The sequence below is a fragment of the Zeus faber genome (assembly GCF_960531495.2).
Source record: "Zeus faber genome assembly, chromosome: 15".
NCBI classification, from domain to species: domain Eukaryota; kingdom Metazoa; phylum Chordata; class Actinopteri; order Zeiformes; family Zeidae; genus Zeus; species Zeus faber.
In genome coordinates, this window is record NC_137194.1 from 18719443 (window position 1) to 18743656 (window position 24214).

General features: G+C 46.4%; 1 protein-coding gene across 1 annotated transcript; it reads left to right on the plus strand.

Annotated features, from left to right (window-relative positions):
* Window positions 1-7555: 7555 nt before the first annotated feature.
* LOC307240997 (chemokine-like protein TAFA-1) lies at window positions 7556-22766 on the plus strand (the record flags this gene model as incomplete). The annotated part of the gene is made up of 4 exons (XM_080014939.1): window positions 7556-7697; window positions 20892-21032; window positions 22487-22611; window positions 22734-22766. 4 exons carry the CDS (start codon window positions 7556-7558, stop codon window positions 22764-22766), a joined length of 441 nt encoding a protein of 146 aa, XP_079871065.1.
* Window positions 22767-24214: the final 1448 nt, after the last annotated feature.

The following is a 24214-nucleotide window of genomic DNA, read 5'->3' on the forward strand; positions in this document are numbered from 1 at the left end:
CTTGAAACAATTCAAAGAAAACGGTAAATAAAAGCTTTGACGTGTTAGATAGATAGATAGATAGATAGCTAGATAGATAGATAGATAGATAGATAGATAGATAGATAGATAGATAGATAGATGGATGGATAGATGGATGGATAGATAGATAGATAGATAGAGAGACAGACAAACAGACAGACAGACAGACAGACCGACAGACAGATAGATAGATAGATGGATTGACAGATAGACAGACAGATAGATAGATAGATAGATAGATAGATAGATAGATAGATAGATAGATAGATAGATAGATAGATAGATAGATAGATAGATAGATAGATAGATAGATAGATAGATAGATAGATAGATAGATAGATAGACAGATTTATCCCCCTCACGGAGCCTCTCCTGAATATGTCATTTTCAGGCAGAAAAACATTCCTCCTGCCGATTAGAATTGAGTTCTTCCTCTACATGGATGCTGTCAGCAAGTGCAGTTTTTCACGGCGGCAAATCTCAGGGGAGAAAGAGGCAGCACAGGCAGTTGCTGGAATAAAATGCAGCGGCTCGGAGCCAGAAGGCAACAGCATCTGCCGCCTCTGGAGACTGTCATCCGTATTTTGGGCTAAAAGAATGGCTACTTATTTTGAAATGACTTGAAATTCTCCGTTTAGTTTTTTGTCCGTTCTTCAAACGGCACGAACGCCACAGCGGCCCAATAACGTCGTTTGAAATTGGAAGTGCATATTTTTCCCGAGTATTTAAGAATTCCATACGCGGTCGCTCTTCACCTCTGTTTCCCCGTACCCCGTATGTCGTTTAAATTTTAAAGCGCATATTTCTCCGCAATATTCGAGAATTCTATACGCGGTCGCTCTTCACCTCCGTTTCCCCGTACCACGCCTCGGCAGCGGGAGCGGCTGTGCACGGAAAGTTAATGGCGTGTTACTTCTGAGAGAGATACTTCCTTCACTCTTATCCACAACATATAATAGGAAAGATTCATATCCTGAGAAGAATCTATTAAATGTTAAGATCAACCGGTGTAAAAGGTGAGACGCGGCCATTTCCATTAAACACGGGAGGGAGGGAAATCGGGAAAGAAATTCGAAAAAAGGAGAAGGGGGGGGGGGAAGATCTGAAGGCTCGGGAGTTTGGTTATTTTAATGGCGGTTTGATCAGATTCTACCCCACTTAGATATTAATACTCAGCTGAGTGAGATTCAAAAGGCCGTTTTTTTTTTTCCACTCCTCCTCCCACGAAAGATAATCTCATTTCTTACTTGGCTGAACTTGAGAAGGGGCTCATGCAGATAAAGCAGCTGCCGAGCATTTGGCATTGACCTTTCTAGATGGAGGCGGAGGATGCATGGAGAAACACAAGGCGGCGAATGAAAATGTAAATGAATGACTCGGAAGCCGTCCCTCGTCATTTTATTCTACCTACTCGCCGAAAAGTAATTTATCGGCGGCGATTTATCAACTTCACCGGGGGGGGGGGATATTTGGAATGAGTCGTGTCGGCCGGATCACATCTCGAGCTCCATTCTGGAGTCCTTGGGGCCGTTTCACATTCTCTCTTTGAGCGATGAAGGTTTGGGCCGAAGCGGCGAGTTTAAGGACCGCGGTGGAACTCCCGTTTAAATGCGGTAACATCAACTTGTCTCCAACTCGTCTCCTTCGAGTCCTCTCCCCCCCTCCTAGGCCGGGAATTTCGGGCCTAGGAGGTGATTTCTGACGGACTCTCCGGCAGGTCCCTGTTCTCCGATGACAATCGCCACCCCCCCCCCCCCCCCCCCCTGCTGCTGCCGGGCAGCGCCGCGTCGTCGTAATCAGCGTGATCGTCTCGAAATGTCACACGTTTTTTTTCCGGTTGGCGAAACCTTTTGTGTTTGCTGTCATGACGAGTCCAGCTTAGCCAAAGGCGTAAAAGGAGAAATGATCAGATGTTTCCCGTTTTTTTTTGTCTTTTTTTTGTTTTTTTTTCCTTTCTCTGGGCGTCTCGCAGAAACAAGCTCCCGCACACCGAGCTTCCGGCCAGAAACATGATGATTTATTGACATTTCGTCAGCGCTGACCAATCCCGGCGCAAAATACCAATACGCCTTATCTTGAAGCCTTGTCACTTGGGAACGTGCGCTCCCCTCGCTTTCCCCCGAAAGTCCTTCCGTCGAAAAAAGCGGAGAAGCGGCGTCGGCCTCGGGGAGTTTCTCTCAACGCCCCAACCGCGGCTTGAGATATGAAAGCGCCGAGGGGGCTCGCAGAGTCGGCCCCCGTGGCTACATCCGTACCGACCGTTCAAGCTTGGGAGTCATAGCTCCACACTAAAAGAACGAACGCAAAAAAAACAACAGCTTTTTTTTTTTTACATAGCGTTGGTTTTCCAGAGTGCAGCTGTCAAGAGCATTCGGGAGGGGCGTTTAATTCAGTAGCGCACGAAAGCCTGATCCGGACAGTAAATCAGCTGCTGGCAGGTCGGGGGCAGTCGCTGGGAATGGTGTAAAGCGTTGCCTCCCGATGTGATAACTCGTGATAAATATTGTGGAATTTGCATCGCTCAGCGTGACAGTACATTTGGAAAAGGGATAAATACATGGTTCAAGATATGCAATTAGAAAGTGGTTTATTATCACAGTAATTAGAATTCTGTGCTCCCCTGTGAGTCGATAGGGGGTTTTTGGTCACTGCACTATACACTGTCGCAGTGTTTACCACTTTCAATCAGGAAAAAGTGTCTTTTAAAACGGGCACAGATGGTAGACATCAACGGATAGGACGAAAGCGGTGTATTTCATTTTCGCTTGTGACTCATATTTTGATCTTCCCTGATTCGTGAGATTGCAAAACTTGATCAGAATCAGAAGCAGGACCTAATGGCCACGGAGGTGCACACATAGAAGGAATTTGACTCCGCTTCTCAATGACTCCTCGCACTTACAGAACAACAGTGAACAATGTTAACAGAAATAAAGAAAGAAAGAAGAAGAAAAATATTGACATAAAACTATGAACTAAAACATACAAATATAAATTTTAACATTTTTAAGAGTGGAATGAGGTCAAATGTGCAAAATGAGGTGGATTATGAATAATTAGATTACATTTACATTTACATTAGATTACATTTACAATTATTGAATACTTGAAGAAATACAGTGGTCAGATTGATCGATGATCAATGCATTCAAGAGTTTTGCCCCATCAACATTTTGACACACTGTGCATTTCAGATTGAAGGGCAGCCCAGAAAAAAGTTGAGGTTGCTTTCAGATTTCTGATTCAGGGCACGGTATCATCCAAGAAGTCCAAACACCCCTGACCACCCCCACCCCCACCCCAACCCCGCCCAAAAAAAGAAAAAGAAAAGCCCCAGTGTGACACAGAACTCTTTTGACAAGGGCACATAACCTATTTACAAGAAATGATTGTCTCACCCTCTGCGATGCAGCACCGCTTGCTCTTTCCAAGTACGCGCCGACATGGTGCACTGGCCGATAGAGAGAAAAACCTATAACGGAAAGGTCAGAGGTTACATTCCCCTAACAGCCAAAATGTACCCAGTCAAAGCAGTTAAACCTCGCCTGGTCACACACACACACACACACACACACACACACACACATGCACGCGTGCGCGCACAGGCACAGGCACACGCACACATACACGCACGCACACACACACACACACACATACACACACACACACACACACACACACACACACACACACACACACTGAGTCACTCCAGAGAGCAGGATCAGCTAAAGATGAACCATTCTCTGTGTGTTTTTCCTCCACTGCTTTCCCTCGTCGCAGATCAGTCTGCGGACGTTGCAGTCCATTGCATCGCGGTGTCATTTTTCTTTGTGCATTCATCTCAAGTTCGCCGTTGTCCTTCTCACTCGGCGAAGCCCGATTCTTCACCCTCACCTGAATCTGGATCCCCGGAAAACTAGCAGTCGAAATAAGATGTGGGGTCCCTGTGCCGTGCGTGGTGAGAGCCGCGTGAGCTGTGGGCCCTGGGCGTGTTCTGTGTGCCGGTGATAAAAAAGGCAGACACAATGCAACAGAGGAAAATCACTTTTAGTCGTGTCGGGAAACGAAGAGGATTGAGCGGCTTCCCGCACATACTGATCGGGGCTAGATTTACTCCACGTTAGCGTGAGTCACCTCCCAATATTTCCTCAGGTTGCAATTAAATCTCCATCATGAACTGATGAACTCCCTCACTCTGTCGGAATGTGTCCCGCAGCCACGTGAACGCGATCGTTATGGAGGAGATCTAAACAAATTGTGCCTCCGTTTCCCCTGTCTCTATGGGAAATATTGATATTGCCCTCCGTTATGTCACCAACGATATACCGGTGAGAAAATGACATCAAAGGTTGGATAGGGTAAGATAAGGTGAGATGAGATTAATAAGTAATGAAGAGTGGGACACTAGTCTGCGGTTATTTTTATTCCTAGATATGATTTAGTCCTGTCTATACTATAGTTACTAAGTAATTTCACCCTGGGATTATTCAAGTATTTCTGATTCTGATTCTGATTCTGATTCTGATCAATAGTTATGGCGATAACAGTGAAACTATGATCAAAACAGTCATTATTGTACATTCTCTAATGGTGAACTTTAACTATTAATGATTTTTGCTAGGGGCTGGGGCTGAAACCTCTTGAAGAACCCCCGGGGAGTCCCCTGACCACTGCCCTAGAACGTAAATAAATAATAAATAAATAAATCCTTGTTTTTATAAATTGGTCAGTAATTGTTTTATTTTATTTCCCCCAATGTCAATGAAAAAAATACAGTGCGTGGTAATAGAGGATAATAAAAAAAAAATATAACAATGAATAATAATAATAATAATAATAATAATAATAATAATAATAATAATAGACAATTTTAAATTCAAAATAGGAAAAAAAAATCAAAAAGCGACCCCACTAAAACCACCCTATCTCATGGGAGGCAGAACTCCATCCCAGAATATGTGTGTTGCGATATGTGCACATGTCACAGTGATGTGAGCAGCAGTGCCAGTTGTGGGCTGATTTGCATTTGCATGGAGCCCTAATGATCAGGCAGCGGAGCTCCAACGTGCAGCAGCAGCAGCAGCAACAGCAGCAGCCGCAGCCGCAGCAGCAGCAGCAGCAGCAGCAGCAGCAGCAGCCGCAGCCGCACCGCGCTCCAGGGGCAGGCTGAGCTCCGGGACATGTGATCCCGTCTGGAGGCTCCACAGACAGCCCGGGCGGTGCGGGGGGCGTCATGATCCGCCAGTCGGTGCTCGCCGAGGGGAACACAGTGGCGGGAGCTCGCCGGGAGGAGGACGCGCGGAGGGGAGAAGGGGAAGGAGCCTCCTCTGCAGTCAACTAAGGAGCAGCGCGGGCACCTCCGGGGACCACAGTGTTATTTCCAAGGCACTCGAAGAGCTTTAAGTCACCCCCCCATCAAATCAAAGTGTGGGGAGCAGCGGGGAGAGCGGTCCCTCCACCAGGCACCGTCCACAGTTGGCTGGGAACCCAAGCGGCAGCATCATGGGTGGATTTACATCAATCTGCTGAGACTCTTACACACTCTTTTGCTTGGGATTCTCAGGTGAGTCCATGCTGTTGTTGTTGTTGTTGTTGTCTTTTTAATTTTTTATGTTTTTTTGTTTCTGCGTCAGATGAAAAAAGATATTGCTGGATTTTTTTTTTTTTTTGTGTTTATCTCTAGGGTGTGAATCAATTCAAAGACTCCTTTGGACTTTGCACGTTGTCATAAAAAGAAAAAATACATCCTAATTGAAATGAGACCCATTTCGAACAGTGTGACCGTGCCATGCTGCCCATTTGATGTTGGCTGCAACGCAAGACACAGTGCCTCTGATGGCGTTTCGTTCTGTTTGTCTGAACTCATTCGAGCCTTAAAACACAGAGAGAAACAAAGTTCTGTTCGAGAAATCTTACAGAGATCCCAACGTAGCATCTTGTCTCCTGCGAAAGGCGTTTCGAGCACACTGAGAGAATTTACTTTATGAACACAATGGATTCTGTTTGCGTGCGTTGACACACACAGTTTTGCATTTGGCAGGTTCGGGAAAGTTATAATAATAATAATAATAATAATAATAATAATAATAATGTTACACAGACTTAATAAGTAATAAATAACACACATTGGCAACGCATTTAACTGTTTATTGACATAATAAGATGTACACAGAGAGGTTGAATATGTGATAGCCGTAAAAATATATATTATTTCTCACATTTAATGCCTGTGAAGCATGTTTTCCAGAGCCTGTTTTGCTGTTTGCCGTTTCCTTTTTTTTTTTATCATCTATTGGTGAAGCGTCATCGGGCTTTTTTTCCCCCCCCTGTTCCCATTACTGCTGTAGTGTCACTGTCACATTAGTTGGAGTGTGACAGGCACAGGGAAGCTCGGCAGAGACAGCTGCTCGCAGTGTCTTATCCGTCTCAAGTTAAATTTGGTTTCAAGGCAGGAACACGGCTGTGAAGTGGGAGGCGTTCGGGGCTGTCAGGGGAAATCTCTGCTGCATTAAAAAAAAAAAAATCCCTCCCCAAGGGATCACTCCACATTTGCTGCTGTTGTGGCTCAGGGACGAGACAGGGCAAAGTCTGGGCAGAGAAGTGGTGAGAATCCTCACACGCTGATCCCCGGTGGATTCGGGATGATGAGGAGAGAGGGGGGTGGGGCAATGTTACTTTCACAATGAAGGGATGTAGGTTTATGATGATGATGATGATGATGATGATGATGATGATGCTGATGATTATTATTGTAAATATTGTTTTATTTACCAGTGTTTACTTTGTGTCTAATTGGTGTACTCGTTCCTTTTCTTGTGTGTGTGTGTGTGTGTGTGTGTGTGTGTGTGTGTTTGTGTGCGTGTGCGTTCGTGCGCGTCTGCGTGCGTGCGTGTGCGTACTTTCGTGCGTCCCAAGGTCCAAGAGAGAGTGAGAGGGGAAAGGTAGAGTTGCATGTGTGAGCGTGCGTGTGTGCGCGTGTGTGTGTGTGCGCGCGCGTGTGTGTGTTTTACAAACAATACCCTCCAATAACACACCAGCACCAATTCAAGGGAAAGGTAGACTTGCATGTTTGTGTGTGTGTGTGTGTGTGTGTGTGTGTGTGTGTCTGTGTGTGCACGCGTGTGCACGTATGTGTGTGTTTTACAAACAATACCCTCCAATAACACACCAGCACCAATCCAAGGGAAAGGTAGACTTGCACGTGCATGTGCATGTTTGTGTGTGTGTGCGTGCGTGCGTGCGTGCGTACGTGCGTGCGTGCGTGTGTGTGTGTTTTACAAACACTACCCTCCAATAACATACCAGGATCAATCCAAGGGAAAGGTAGACTTGCATGTGCATGTTTGTCTGTGTGTGCGTGTGTGTGTGTGTGTGTGTGTGTGTGTGTGTGTGTGTGTGTGTGTGTGTCCGTGCGTGCGTGCGTGCGTGCGTGCGTGCGTGCGTGTGTTTGTGCAGGAGGGGGGTGGGGTGGCGGGGGTCAGAGTTGGGACCATGCTGTGACTAGTGTTGACTCCACCTCTCCGGACCTCAGCAGATGTGTCCTGTCATGTCCTGGCTGCTCTGCCTGTGCCTCTGGGTCAGTGTGACGGCCATCCAGCGTTGTCAGGCCACGTTCTACGACACCATCCAGCAGTCTCCAGGGACCCGGCCGGGGCGGACCACCATCCACATGATCGGTGAGTCCTGCTTTGGGGGTCTTGATGTCCGTTTTGTCCGTCAGCTCGACCTAGATAGAAGACAGCGCGACAGTACAGAATGGAACCGTCATTTTTGTTTTATTTGAGAAGCTCAGAAGCTCTACAATAAATGGGTTTGAATTTCAGGTTCAGTTGGACATTACTCTACAAGTTCCCGTTCCCGTTCCAAATGCAGATGTGTCACATTTGTTTCAATCTTTCAGGATTAAATGCTGCAATATTTCAGCAGCAGGGAGAATAATCGAGTAAATAAACACACCGTTCAAAGACTTGTCTTTTAATGAGATTTTGGCTTGGATGTTTGTCAGACTGTACAACAGAAATCAGACTTCGCGGGGCTGATATGATAAAGTGCAATCGCGGCTGTGGAGAATAATTAGGATTTTATCATTTGAAAGGAGAGAGAGTGTCTAAGGTGAGTCTTGTCAGGGGATCAAAGGGAGCTGGAGCTGGTCCTGGATGTCTTGTCTGTGGCTGGAAACGCCGGAGAACCCTTCGGCACATTTGCTTGGTGTCATCAGAACTCCCATTTTCTGAGAGTCTGAACGTCTGCGTGACTTCCTCCTTCCACAACTCACACTGCATTTCTTACCCCCTTTGCAAAACATTGATTGAACGTGTTTTGATGAAAATTGTCTGATATCAATGAATAATAGAATCAGGGATTCAAATCCAGATGCAATTGTATCGTTCTCGGAAGGGGAAGCGGGATTTTGCAATTTGGATCCATCAACAGCCCCCACCGCTAACAGTGTAAATGCCCTGTCATTCCATTTGCTGTAGCGTGCCTTGTCCTCACTCTTGGATAAATGAGATGCCAGTTTTATGAGAAGGGGGTGGGATGCCTATCTGGATTGACTTTGACACTGGGACATTTGTTCCGTGTGTGTGTTGCGTGCCTGTTGGATTGGTGGCAGGATTGGGGTTGACGGGTCATGAATTGGCGGTGGGAAGGCCGGCGGTTGTAGACCACTGGGCCAATCATTAAAGCCGGCGAAATGCCACAAGTTCACGGAGACTGGTATTGCTTGAGGAAATTGAGATTACAAAGGGCAGGAGATCCGTTGTATCCTTGCCAATACGGACTAAGGTCCGCACGGAGATATTCTTTTATCAATGGGAAGCCAATCACTCGTGGCGCCGAACGATTCCGTCAAAGCAAATGGCGGGATCGACCGGCCCCTGTCAAAAAACGAACGTTGCCGTTCCGATCCCATTTGTTACGAAAGGGAAGCGCAGAAAGACAGAGGACGGCCACAAACAGATGAAAAAAAAGAAACTCCCGATTCCCAACACGTGCAAAAGTCCATTAGCAGGATGACCCCCCGACGCACGCTAGTGCTTTGGACAAGGTGGTCTGCTTTGCCCCCCTGCAGCTGTACTCTCAGATTGCTGCCTGCCACTCTGCCCAACACGCTCAGGGCTGTTCTCTGCTCCTCGGGTACAGGCACAGTCGTATGATTCATAAGGTGCAGTATTTATTTGGTGCAAGGAGCGTGAACGGTGCACAAAAGAGATCAGATTGTGCTGGTCGTGTATCTATAATGCGCCGGGCAGAGATTTTTTGATTATTTTTTTTTTCCCCCGTCGAGTCGTGCGTCGCCACACCCGGCGAACGTGACCGCCGGTTTACCTTCGAATGAACTCCTTTCCCGGCTATGACATTTTACGTATTTCACTTTGTGACGTCGTTTCAGATGACAGAGACTTTTTGTCTTTCGTCAATATTTGGTAAAACAAGCTTTTCCCCCTATTAAAGTAAAAATATAAAAAATAAAAAAATCTTGGCCACTTTTTTTTTTTTTTTTAACTCAGGAGCTAAGCGGGAGGAGGAATCCTATCTCGAACGCCGTATGGCAGGAGCTGTAATGTATGCTCCTTTGTTAGACGGATAAAGGTGTTTTGAATGTGAATGAAAACCTGGCAGCCGTCTATTTCCAGGAAAAAAAAAGGGGGGGGGGGGGGGGTTGGGGGAACGAGTCCAATTGGTGATGCTGTGAATCAAGAGGAGGTGTTAGTGAGGAGTTAGGAAAGTGAGATGGTAGCAGGTGGAGGACTGGGTGGAGGGGGCCGCCGTGCCCGGAAACTGCTCTTGCCCACAGTCCTCCTGGCAGGGTAGAGATATGATACGACTGAAAGTTCATCATTTCTGGGAAATTATGCAGGCAGATCTCGCTGATGTGAATGTGGAGCCGCTAATGATAGTGCGAACGGGTAGTTTTGCATAAATGAGCAGCGATATCAACTAATAAGTTCATCTTCCGTCTCCTCTGCATTCCCTCTCTTCAGTTTCCATTTCTTTCTCCGTCACCTGCCACGACGGCTATCTCGATCGCCTGGTGTTATCGCCACCCGGCCTCAGACATCTGTGCCTGAAAACATCGCTGACGATGCCACGTTCGGCACGAGAACCGTGCGTCTCCGTCTGGTAGCGGCGGCGGGGCCGTTCCCCGTTTGCTTTTTCCGGGGCGGAAAAAAAAATCCCATTTTGAAACGCGCACGTATCCCTTTCACACGAGCCCTAGTGGAAAACAGAGGATCAGGGAAATTTCCCCACCATGCTCTCGAACAAAGGATACCACTCGCCGGCCGCGCACAATGAAACAAACATGAGAAATGGATTTTCGGCTGTCACAAACAAAGGTTGTATCCCTCTGCGCAGGGTTTTAGACGCTGACAGTTTAATAGCCTTATATAAAGCGTCCTGGAGGCACATTATTTTGACATACATTTCTCTCCGCTCCTCCCCTCGTCCTCTCCCGCCCCGCGCCGGCTCGTCTCCTCCCCGCTTCCTTGTAGCGCGACGATGGGAAGCGGCGTGCGGCTGCGCCCCCCCCGGGGGACCCCGCCGCCACATTTGGAGCTCGGCGGAACCCTCTTTCCGTCCAATATCCCCACACGTGGATCCCCCACCGCCAAGAACCACCAGGTTTTTGACAGCGGGGACCTGGGACCTCAGTGAGCACACCCGCTCACTTAAAACATGTCAAACTTCATCACCATCAATGACCATCTCCTTTCGCTTGGTCATTAAAGCGCCCATGTAGAGTAGACATTTCTCGGCAAACGTTTTTTTTGGTAATAATATTCCATTTCCCTGAGCTACCAGGGCCGGAAAAATAATTGTTTTTAGGTAAATGCCACCCTGGACAAACAGCAGCCTAATCATTACTCTACGATCAGCACGACAAATAGGTTTAGACTGATTCCACGGGGCTAACCCATTTATTTCTTCCCCTTTTTCCTCTCTATGTATTATTCATCAGAGAGGGCTTTTCTCAGCTCGTGGATATTTGTTTAAACAGCATGTTTAATTGAAGCTGTTCAACCAGTTCTGTGGAGGGGCTATGGTTTGTGGTCACAGCGCTTATGTGCAAAATTAATTTTTGTGGCCCACAGCTTAATTAATTAGCCAGTTCCCCCTCTCTCACCACTGTGCCAGCTGTTGCACGCCCGAAACGCCGCTCGGAATCCCAATGAGAAGTTGGCGCGCCGGGACGTCGCCCTACACGTTTAGTCTCCGCACTGTGACCTCTGGCCACCGCAACGCTGCCCGCGGCTTCGGATAAATAGGATTAAGGATATATTGGCACCACGCTCCCTCCTCATATCTATATCCTGTGTTGGTTTTGTAAAGTACAATTTAGTGTTTAAAAATTCATGTTGTGTACTTTGACAAGTCAGCGCCATTCAACTCCGTTCCGTCCGGGGGCCCGATTTTCACCCTGTTCCCCGGCTTAGGGGGCTTGACAAATTCAACGAGGCAATTTTTTTTATCGTTGAGAGTGACGCTAGACTTAAAAAAATACAAAGGAAAATAATGTTCAAAAACCTGAGCAATCTACAAACAAAAGAACTCCTACACTTCTAGATAATATTCACTCAGGTTTCATGTTCTCGAATGCAAACCGCTGGTGCACAGTGGTGTTGTGCTCGGCATTTTAAGCTCTACGGGAGCTTTGCATGTTTCTCAAATGGATGTATCTACAGTTCATTGCTAACCTTAAAATGCATTCAAAGGGCCCGTCTGCATTAATATGTGGGACACATTTTACCCCTCATATTCACATTAACATTTGAAGCCAGTGGAATAGGCTTGTTATAAGTGATATATAACAGAAAGAGAACAGGTTGTGGATGGCAAACACAATTCTAGACGGCACAACGGAAGCTTTTTGGGGTTTTTTTTATAAATAGACACGCTCACCGCGTTGACCTGAAGACGACGGTGAGAGAATTTGCCCATTAAACAGTCGAAGAGGCTTGCGTGCTTTTCCTCACAAGTTGGTGACAATTACTTAACTAATGGATGTCCGTTCCGATTGGTTTATTTAATCATCGTCAGGGAGCAGGAACCTATTCCTGGATCCTGCACAGGGTGGTGGTGGATCTGCCTCGTGTTACCGGACGCCAGAAACACATAAATGATGAGAAGAATGCATCTGATTTGGCCTCATTATTAGGTTTCAGCAAATTTTATGCACGGGCCATCACATAATATGTTGTTATTTTCGTGGCGGCCGGTCGGTCGGGGGGAAAAGATCGCCCACGGATTCATACGACATCAACACACACCCACACACACATCAATCTTTCTTTGCAGGATTCAACTCAGCAGACGTATTACATTACCAACACCGGGAAATCGTCTGATGAATGAATGGCTAATTTCTGCACTTACACACTTGAAAAGGTCCTTAAATGAATTTATGGATCGCATAAATGAATGATGATAATGAATTCCTAATGTTGATGTAAGCCGTAATTAGTATTAAAGTTTCATCGCTCCGAGCGGTGCGTCTTGTCGAGACGAGCGGAGGGCAGGGACGAAGAGGAGCTCCTGGGCTCCGGGGTCCTTAACAAACCCGGAGACGTAGGCCGGCCATTTGGTCCGACGCGTGGCGCATGGCGGTCAAGCCTTTCCACTCGCGGCGCGAGTCAAATCCCAAACCTCGACAGCGTGGGTGCCGAGCGCCGCCCTCGCTCGTCGACGACTTAAGTCCCGAACTTCTGTTCCGTGAATAATTGAGGGGGCTTTCTGATGCTTTTCCTGGAGAGAGACGCGGCGCACCGACGAAAACCGGCAGCACCGCGGTAAAACAACGGCTCCCACCCGGTGGGCTCGAAAGCGACCCCGAAAACGCTTCATTGTTCGATAGGCCGGTTTTTAAACGCGGTAAATTTCCCCCAGCTCGCCGGGGGGTTGTGCGGCGGCGGCGACAGGCAGAGACGACAGGTAGAAAGAGGGCAGGTCGTCCTCACATCGGGGCGTGGGAGACGCTCTTCTACAAAACCGAAAGGAGCAGGAAACAGCATCAGCTTGCGTGTCAGAAGGCATCGACCCTCCCCTCCCTCTTCCCCTGTTCTTCATAAATGATTTATGGAATAATGTCCCCGTGAGGCTGCAGGGCATTACTGGCGAAATGTAGATCCAACTTCGGCCGCTTTCGCACGGACGTGATAAAAACTTGAGCGGCTGGATTCCGAGACGCACGGCGAAGTGGGTACAAATCCGCCTCCGGGGTAAACCTGTCAGCACGTGGAACAAGCAATTCCTAACCCACTACGTTTAAGATGTTGAGAGAAAAAAAAAAAAAAAAAAAAAAAAATGAACCTAATTCTGTCTTTTCAATTTTCTGATTGAATGTAATTTAAAAAAGAAATAATTCCCGAGCTCCGCTGGCGTATTTGGGTTTGCTCGGCAGGATGATGAAATTCATTACCATTACCTAGACCGTATAAATTGAATGAAGCATCTCAACTCCTTAATTGGTTCCTCAGGGGAGGTTGGTATAGGAAATAAATGCGGTAATTAATAATGGGGTTCATTATCTTCGATTTTAACCCCCTCCCCCAAGGAATTACACTGTGTGGAATTTGTTAAGTAAAGATCCGACCCAGCAGACTGGAATATGCATGTGGTCTAGGCACATATTTGCGTAGAGCGGGTCGTCTTGTAATTTGAAGGTTGCCGGTTTGATCCCCGGCCCATTCCTGATAGCACACTGTAGTGTCCTTGAGCAAGACACTCGACGCCCTAAGCGCTCCTGATGGCTGGGTCCATCGGTGTGTGATTAATTGTAAGTCGCTTTGGACAAAAGCATCTGCTGAACGATGATGTCATGGTCTTGGAGAAATATGCACACTCAATGTAAGTCAGCTATTACCAAACGCACTGTGGTCTTGAGGACAGGAAGGATGATCTTGGCATTTGAATTGTATATATACAGTATATTTAATGTTTATTGAATTGTATATATACAGTATATGTCTTGTTATTGAATTGTATATATACAGTATAGGTCATGTATATTGAATTGTATATATACAGTATATGTCTTCTCATTGAATTGTATATATACAGTATGTGTCTTGTGTATTGAATTGTATATATACAGTATATGTCTTGTATATTGAATTGTATATATACAGTATATAATCTCTGACACTGAAATAGCTGCCGCAGCGTGCAAAGACTCCTTCAAACTGTATAGTCCAGCATCGCCAGGCAGCATTCTTACATAATCAGTGCCGTTGACTCATGAGGTTACACGTCAAATTGAATGAATAGTCATTTTAGCGTCGTGTTTTCAACACAGTGCACATGTTGCAGGTGCATTAGTGTCCCATGTTTTGCTCGGCAGCTGTTCCCTCTCGGCTCCGAGGGACCGTGGCCCCGTGTCTTGTCCTTTTCCCGGGGCTGAGTGTAGCAATGCTTTCCTCAGGCCGGGGCATCGGCGAACACGAAATAGCCTTTCTGGACATTTGTCAATTAGCTAGAGGGCCGGAGAGACGGACGCGAGCAGGGAGCCTGACATTTAAAAAGTGAATGCCAACGCGTTAAAAAATTTAAAAGGTTTTTTTTTTTTTTTTAAAGCAGATGATTTTTAGTTCTTTCCTTTGTCATTTTAAAACTCGAACCCACAGGTAATGCGAGGTGTCCCGCAGCAATATAATTCTCATACGATACAATGCGTTTTTTTTCTTTTCTTATTTTTATTTTTTTCCCCACAGAGGTGAAAGCAGCTTCATGATGTACAGAGCTTTGGCTGTCATGCTCAACAAAGCGCATATCTCAACCATGAAAACCAAATAACCATGGGCAATTTTCATGTAAGGGCCCCCACTCCTGGCGAGGCAGAATATCATTTCATGCCCTTGATCAGAACCAGCCTCTGTGTCCTGGGCCTTTTCTGCGCGTGACAACTGACGAGCTTTGAGGCTCACATGCAAATGGAAAACCCATTTCACTCCTCCCTCGGCCCGCTCCCTCCCATGCTGCTTTCATGCATCTTAAAACAACACTAACTCACTGCTCTGAGTCGTCATTTTGCATTTCAATAAAGTAATGCCAATCTTTAGCGGACGGCTGCACAGGGACAATGTAATGGCCGCCTCGCATTACAGACGTTGTCAAAGTTGGAAGACATTTCTCATGAATTTTTTTTTTTCCTCCTTTTTCTTTTTCCCTTTGTCACACCCACTGATTTGTTCAGAGTGCGGGGAGGGATATTTATTTTCCTGCCACAGTGGAAGTCAGTTTGAGTATCAATGTGAACGGGGACAGGGAGGGATTCGCACGTGTGGGAAAACAAGGAGACACAGTTAAACCCGACTCATATCTTATCGCGGTATTACGGAACGACGACGACAATATTTCTGACAAATTCAATTCAACACCTGTTAAACCACAGAAAAAAAAGAAAAATGCAACACCTGGTTCATGTTCTCGTAATGATCTTTCACAATTCACGAAATCAAGCTTAAAATGAACGAAATCATTTTTAGATAGGTTTCATATTCTTAAATGCACACTGCTTCCGTGTGCTCATATGGTGGTCGGTCGTGAGTATTTTATTCTTAAGGTATTTCTGAAATTCACGTCACTTCAGTTCATTGGTAACCTTCAAACTTTTCCGATGGTATCGTGAGGGCCACATTAGGCCCGTGGGCCGCCAGTTTGAAAACTCTTTCTTCAACAATAGCCCAAGAGAATTCATGTTAAAACTCCTATTTTTCTCCGTCACGGCGCTGGCTTACTTTCTCATTTTGGATCGGAAACTCCACCCCCACGCCTCAACCTCCACCTCTGCGATTGAAGTCGAAATCCGCCAGGTCGCCGCCGTCACTTTTCCGCCCGGCGCGGAGTTGACTCCCAACTGTTTCCGCAGAAGGAAGCGGAGCAGTCGCTCATTTTTTCAACCATTTGGGCGCATGTTTTGTACCCTCTCGCTGTCTCCCGTCCGCATTAATTTGACACTCTCTAATCTGGTTGTCTCCATTACCCACCGGTGGCAGGGCTGCTGCCGCCTGCTGGCACCGGGAGTCTGCAGGGAGTACAACACAGAGAGAGCCCGGCCTATTACGGGTCACCTTGGACACATTTCCCATTTAAAGGTGACAGGCGTGCTGCTTCGGAACACGCTGCCGCCGCAGCTTTCCAGAACTCTGTCAGATCGGGAACCCGCTGTTTCCCTCCTCCGAATCAATCGCTATGGCGCTCGAGCCCGACAGGGGCCTTTTAGGGCACACACGCACACACACACACACACACACACACACACACACACACACTAAACAACCACATCTAATATTGACTACATAAGCCAGTGTGGAGTTATTCTGGTGTCCTGGTGTCTGGTGTATAGTAACACAGCATTGTAGTACAGCTTCTGTGTGTGTGTGTGCGTGCATGCGTGTGCAGAGCAAAAGGTGTGTGACTGTGCCAGTAGCTGCCAATCATGTTCATCCAAAGCCCCGGGAGAGAGCCAGGTTAAGGGTTGAATTGAGTCCACTAGACCTTCAATTTAGATAGCGTTTGGAAATACAACAACACGGAATACTTTAAGCGTTACTCCTCCATTCATTCCTTCCTTCCCTTCATTCCTTCACGGCCTTTTTTTCCACCCCCATCGTGCCAAGATTCAGAGCGAGATCGACCCAATTTACCGTAAATAAATTTACGGGCGAGTTGGCACAGTCCTCCACATTTTAAAGAACGCTTATTTTAAATGTCTGCGTTGGCGTCGCCACTTCGACTCACCCGTGTACTCCCGCCAAATGCTCAGAACAGATAGTGAAGAAGGAGGTTTTCAGAACCCCCTCCAGAGGCACCTTCCCAGTCCGTGTTCATTACAGTGTGCGGCGTGCCATCATTGCATACTTATTGCACGGTGACATTTCCATTGAGACGCGCTGACCATTTTTCCTTGGCGCAATGGCTGTTTCATCACTCGTGGGGGGGAAAGGGGAGAGAAGAAGAAGAAAAAAAAACAAGAAAAAAAAACAGCCCCTCGCTCCCAGATGGACCCACATGTTCAACCTCACATGTTCACATCCATTAGTGCGGGCAGAACCTCCAGACACACGCCGCCCTTCAAACCGCGTTCTGTTTCTCCGTCACGCATGATTCGACGGACCCGCACCTCATTCGGGATCCCTATCTGATTCCGATGCGGCAGCAGCCTCTGGGAGTGAGTCACGGCGCCGGGGACGCCGGATTCCTCATCTGTATTCTCGCTCTCCAGCTGATAGGCTGCCCGCGCCAGGTGTAGAGATTTGTAAAAGATTGTTGTGTTACAATGGAGGCGCTGATAGGGTTTGGAATCTGCAAACTTAAGATAGTGGCTCGCTCCGTGATCAAATCACACTCAGGTTATTCGGCCAAGTACATTTTCATATACAAGGAATTGGTCACGGTGAGGATGAGTGGGTTTCCCTCCAGACAATTATCATAAAAAATTTGAATAAAACAAAAATTAAGAATGATAATAATAATAATAATAATAATAATAATAATGTTAAATAATATTACTAATAATAAGGAAAATAAAATAGCAAATAGAAATAAAAAAAATTAAATAGGAAATTAGTGTCAGTGAGCACGGTTCTTCTCACATTTCCAAGGCGCTATCTCAAGTTACGATGGTGTATACCAAAGTCTTATAACGAGATCCTTAAGTTCTTCTGCAGCCAAAATTCGAGCTGCGTCGGGAGGGCCGCGGGAGGCGGTCACCTCCGATCCTGACAGCTTGAGTTAATGAAGCTGCGGGCGGGCGGAGCATCGCGGCAACAAAATCACAAAGCCGCTCCGGCCTCCGCCTCACCTCCAACCCCCCCGAATAACAATCTGCGCGACCCATGCTTCCCATCAATCACAAAGACGCTGGTAACACACACACACACACACACACACACACACACACACACACACACACACGCACACACATTATTTATATATATATATAAATTATAACTTTTCTTTCCATCTAATTTCCTTTCTCTGTTGTGAAGCGACAAACATAAGTGCACTCGCACGCACGCACACACACACACACAAACAAACACACACACACACACACACACACACACACACACACACACACACACATTTTCTGACACAGTTTGTCATTTGGCTGACTGGCTTTGTTCACAGTCATTGATAATGGAGGAAAATGGAAATAGAGAAAACAATTATACCCTTGCATGGCTCCAGTCTTCACCTGATGAGAGTATTCATCTCAAGCCATGCTATTCTTCGTCTCCCACTGAAATATTTATCCGGCAAAGGTGGGTTCTCGGAGCACGCGGCGCATTACACTGGCGGGCTCGGAAAAACCACGGGTGAACTTGAAAAACGCCCGTCAGTATTGCATTACTTACTTGTGTTTAAAGGTATCCAGTGCACCTGCCAGCTGGAAATACAGAGCCGATTTGCATTTTTATTTGATTTTAATGTATTCTTCGGAGGTGATCATTTCCAAATATAGAGTACGGTGCGTTTCGTTGTTCAGTTTGCCGGAAACCAGCAATGAGAGTTAATTCTGTGGAGTAGTGTGTTTTTAATAGATCAAAGAGAAAAATCTGGGGCTGTCTTATGCAATTAAGGAGACGCATTAAGGAGAACAAACCCCTTTGGGCTGTTGTTTCCAAATGATGCCCCACTGCTTCCACTGGTACATCATGATTAACGTTGCGCCGACATGCCCTTTTGTTGAGCGCTTCAGACGGCAGGCAGCGCTTTCCCGGACGGGCTACGGGATCTGGATATTTCCAGTTAAACCAAAGGCTGTTGATGTTTTCTGGAACACACAGCCGGGAGTCACGACGGCACCGGGAAACTTTACGGACTCGGCGAGAAGTGGCGGCCAACAAGTCCCGGCCGCTTCATACGTTTCCTCCCCTTGAACACAACTCGCACAATTAAAGTTGTGTTAACGTAAAAAGCAGCGTATACCCGAAGATAAACACCTCGGGCCACCTCCAGTTTGGCACCGGCTCAGCATTGTTGCCGGAGCATCTCTGGACCGTATCTACATTAGAGGTAAGAGACACAATTGGAACCTTAATTAGTTGGATCACAAATCTCCGAGTGGAGAGGCAATGTTGAGTTCCCAGGAGGAGGCTTAGCGTTTGATAGAGGATGCCTTGGTAAAAAACAAACAAACAAAAACAAAAAAACAACAACAAGGTATCTGTGATCAGTTTTTCTGATCAAATAAAGTGGAGAGGAGAGGCACTTTCATCCAGAGGGTCTAGAGGGGGGCGGGTCATCGCTAATCCCCACAGGGGCTCGAAGGATGGCTCAATTATGTCTCGGAACTGACAAGCTCCCCCCTCTTTCCCGAAGAAAGATCCTTTGCAGCTTTACTTTGACTCCCGAAAACCAGGCTTCGGACGTCTCAAAATCAGTCCGATCGAGGTAAATGCGACATCATACTGGCTGACAAAATAGCAAGAATAATAAATACTATTATTATGATGCTTATTTTTGTTATCCATTGACCAATCTGATAAATTACTTCATCCTTCAATTCAGCCCTAATTTCTCACTATAATTACTTGACCTGTAATATGATTGCCACAAAGAAAAATGGAAATCATATTATTGTGGATTTTGCTAGAATTCATCTAATTCAGGATCTAATTAAAAACAAAAACTCAGCTCAGCGGGCTGTATTGTTTATTGGCAATTTTTCAAGGACTCTGTGGATGTTTTGCAAATCCACAACTCATTGTCAAACAGGATCACTCAAATCGCTCATGGTCGTTGCCTCGGCACCGCATTTTTCCCACCTCTCCCTATTTTCTGCTCACTTATCGAGTTGGTGAACGACACCCTCGACCTTGACTTATGTAGATGGGTATAATTCCGGGTCCTTTGGTCCGGGGAGAGTCCGGGCGCAGTAGGAGGGAGAAAACCAGTGGTTGAGCCGGGGGTCGGAGGGGTCGAGCGCCTAATGGGGTTTTACTCCGCTCCTCTCTTCCCTCGGCGGCAGCGTCCGTAGTTTGGGTGATAATTGCGCGGTGGGCACCGGTATTGGAAGTCACGATAGCTCTCCAACAGGCCTCTCCTGCTGCTAATAGAAGCCGTCTTCTCTCCCTGCACGCTCCCTTACAACTCTCCATCATATCTTTACATCCGACAGCCCTCCGGGAGCCCCCGGCTAACAACGGCGTGTCAAGCACGGGAGCCGTGCCTCTTGTTCGTGGGAAATTGTTGTGATGTGAGGTTTTCTGTGTCAAAAAAATTGTGATTCGTCACGAGAAAAAAAACAAAAACAAATGAAAAAAAACAGGCTTCATAAATGAGGTGAATTAAGTAAGGGATAACGCGCAGCCGGCTGGAAATAACTCCTGACATGGTGATCAGATATTGTTGCCTCAGTACTTTTACTCTGTGCAATGACAATTAGTTGAATCTAATCAAATCTAATGTAATGTAATCAATCTGAAGGGGGTTATTTTGCAATAATGGCCGTCTGGCTGCACCATACCCTGCTTATTACACGGCTAGTAACTATATAAATGAATACAGACAGACTATTGATTTGAAATGATTTTATAACTACTGTAGTATGCAGTAGAGATGTGCACAATCTCTGCAGGCACTGCCACTCGCGTTTCACTGCCTACCTGTATACGTGTGACAAGTAAAAATCTTGAATCTTGAATCTCTCGTAGTTTATGAGCTTCTGCCTAGGAAAATAGTCCCCAACAACATAGCACACTTTATGCCCTACAAAAAAACCTTCTCCTTACATACGACTAAAATTGCAATAACATTACATTATTCAGAAATAACTGGCCACGGATTGAAGCTATTGACCAATCATAATCCACAGAGCCGAGTAATAATATGAGGTATTGTCTTTTTTTTTCCCCCTGTTTTAGAAGGCGGCACATGTGAAGTCATCGCCGCTCACAGATGCTGTAATAAGAATCGCATCGAGGAGCGATCGCAGACGGTCAAGTGCTCCTGTCTGCCGGGCAAGGTGGCAGGGACCACAAGAAACAGACCTTCATGTGTGGATGGTGAGTAGTATGAAAAATGTACGGTACTTACCTTTGCATAGCGCACGTTGCTGTGTCGTGAGCATACAATAAAGTAATGCACCTGATCCGATGTTAAATCCCTCGTGCTAATAATTAGGGGGGCCACGCACAGAAGCTCGGTTTAGCCAAACAACTCCGCACGCTGCCTCAGGCGCTGCCATCGTAAATCTCCATAAACCCAATCTCAAGACGGCCGCGAGTGGCGGCGTGAGTTTCTTCACTGAGGTTATCAAGTCGGCGCCGTCTTTCACAGATGTTTTGTGGAATTAGACCTAGGACACCTCCAGCAGAATAAACAGTGAGTCCTGGTGTCCCCGAGCCAATATGCACTGCATCAACTATAATGACTCCCCGCCACTGACGTGAAGAATGGAGAGAAGAAAAAAAAAAACAAGCGTCCAATTCTTATGTGGGTGTTCTGTTCAATTCTGCAATCTCTAATCCACAGCAAAAAAAAAAAAAAGAAAGTTGATGTTGGACTACGTCAACTTGAGGTGCGTGAATAAGTTCTATGAAATCCCCTCTTGCAAAGCCAAAGCCAACAATGCGCTCCGCTCAGATAAGATTAACATTATCTGGGATAGCCTCGCATTCAAATTCTGTGGCCGGCAGGCACCGAAAAAAGGTGCACGCCCAAGTTAGTTTTCAGTACGCGGCAAACGGCAGAACGCAGACAAACAATTGATGTGAGTAACACATCTCAGGGGAGAAGCAGAAAAAATGAAAAAAAAAAAAAAGAGATGAAATAAAAAAATAAAACAGAAGAGAAAGCGAGTAAGGGGAAAAAGGTTATTGATTACACAATCTCTTAATGGACATTGTATAATGGTCTTACAGATACATTGTGACAAATGCGTGCAACAATGGATTCCGTTTCGGCGGAAGGAACGGATCGAGCGCTTTTGAACGCACCCCATTAAAATGTATATTCGGCTTTAGGAAAAAACTCTCACCTGCGTGGCAGTAATCTGAAATCACTTTGCAAATATTGCCACAATCTATGAGCTGAGTGAAGGATTTTCAGACTGCTCTGTTCCAGTCCTGACATGTTCCCCCTGCCCCGCATTATAACCCATTTACATCATACTTACCCCATATTTAAGGCAATTTTCTACTCTAATGGCAGAGCCATGGCCTCCATTAAAGTCAAGTAATCACCGTGTCTGCCGCCGTACCAATCCACTCAATCAAAAGTTTCCGTTTCCACGTGCGGGTAAAACGTATCCCCATCTCAACAAAGTTACCACATTCCAATTTTTTTATTGGCCGTTTCTTAATGGAGAGTATCCATAACCACACCTAACGTACCCGCCAACAATGGATAAACCCTCCCGCGGCTCGCAGGCTTTTTTTTGCAAGTTGACTTTTTCTTTCTCCCCGTTGAGACGGCGGGATGCCGGGTTCACCCTTTCCCCTGCCTGTGTTGCCCGTAGCGTCCATAGTAATTGGGAAGTGGTGGTGTGAGATGGAGCCTTGCCTGGAGGGGGAGGAATGCAAGACGCTTCCTGACAACTCCGGCTGGATGTGTTATGCCGGGAACAAGATCAAGACCACGAGGGTAAGAGAGCCTCCGCCCGGGCCCGGGAACGGCCTGGCCCAAGCAGCGGCCGCGCCGCCGCCGGTCAACTTGTTTAACATCAACCCTCCCTGTTTCTTCTCAACCTACTTTACTCTCCGCAGAACACGCAGCCGTACACGACGTCAACCTATTAACGTCTTCGGAGGGGAAGGGGGGTGGGATCCGGCCCGAGAGTCTCTCCGCAGGTCAGCCTCCGATTCAGCACCTCCTTCAGTTGATAACAGCCTCTTAATAACAATCATAACAGTTATATCAATTTTTGATAGGCACGCTGCCGTCACTTTATTACATGCTTCCTTATGCCGCCTTGCACATTGCTCACCTCATAGTTTATATCCTATTTTGCATTTCACCGAGACTACGCTCTATATTGGTGGTCATTCAATTATTCTATTGGTTATTACTTATTTTATCTTACTTGCTGAGCTGTTTATTACTTTTTTTATGTATATATAGTGAATTTAGTGCTTATCATTTTACTGTGTACTCCATGTTCCCTACTGAGCTTCTGCAACACCTGAAATTCCCCATGGGTATAAATACAGTACTATCCGGGTTACTGCATACTGCGCTGTATTGCTGATCTGTTTGGTGTTACTGTATTGCTGTGTTGCACTGTTGTATACCGTACTGTATCTCCATACACACTTTATTCACACGCACTATCTACTATCTTATCTTATCTTATCTTATCTTATCCTTGTCTTGTCCTTGTCTTGTCCTTGTCTTATCTTGTCTTATCTTAATAGAATCAGGTGTGAAAGAGTAGATTTGGGGATAAAACCCTGCAAGACACTTTAGGACCAAATCCAGAAACGCAAATTAACAGAGCCTTGACACTGTTGACAGAGGCCTCTCAAGGACGTACATTTATCGATTTCCTTGCTAATGTACACACACGCTCACGGGATTTATCAATATATCAAATCTGATCAATCCATCCTTGCGACTTCTAAGAATCTCTCTCTCTTGCTTCACGTTTCAGCACAGTCCCAGGACCAATTTACGTCAAAAAAACATTAGTCTCTTGGAGCATCTTTTGGAAGTGCACCGCCGCCGCTGCCGCCGCCGCTGCCGCCGCCGCTGCCGCCGCCGCTGCCGCCGCCGCCGCTGCCACCGCCGCCGCAGATTAGTGTGACAGCGAACCGCTCCGCTCAAGGCTGTTGGGAACACAGAAACTCCGAGCTGCCTGCCGGGAACACCATCATCGCAAACCTTGCGCGATGAATTTGTTTGTCATCGTTTTCTTTTCATCTATTTTTTTTTTTTGTACTTTCGAGAGGAAAAAAATGATTGTCGGCGCGTCGGGATTTAGGCGCGGATCGGACGCGACGCCGCTCCCCCTGACGCCGGCAGACAAAAGACTCTTTTTACCTGGAGAGAAAGACGCTGAGGGACCGCGATGAGCTTGCCCCGCAGCCCTCAGGTTTCTTCAGATATCGCGTGCAAGAGGAAAAAATATTGTACATAAACTGTCCGTCCTTTCAACGTGTATAGGAGGTTTGTTGATGGTGGTGGTGAAATACCAATCATCCGCGTCCCCCGGATATGGAGTGTCGAGTCCCCATCCCCCGTCCTTTAA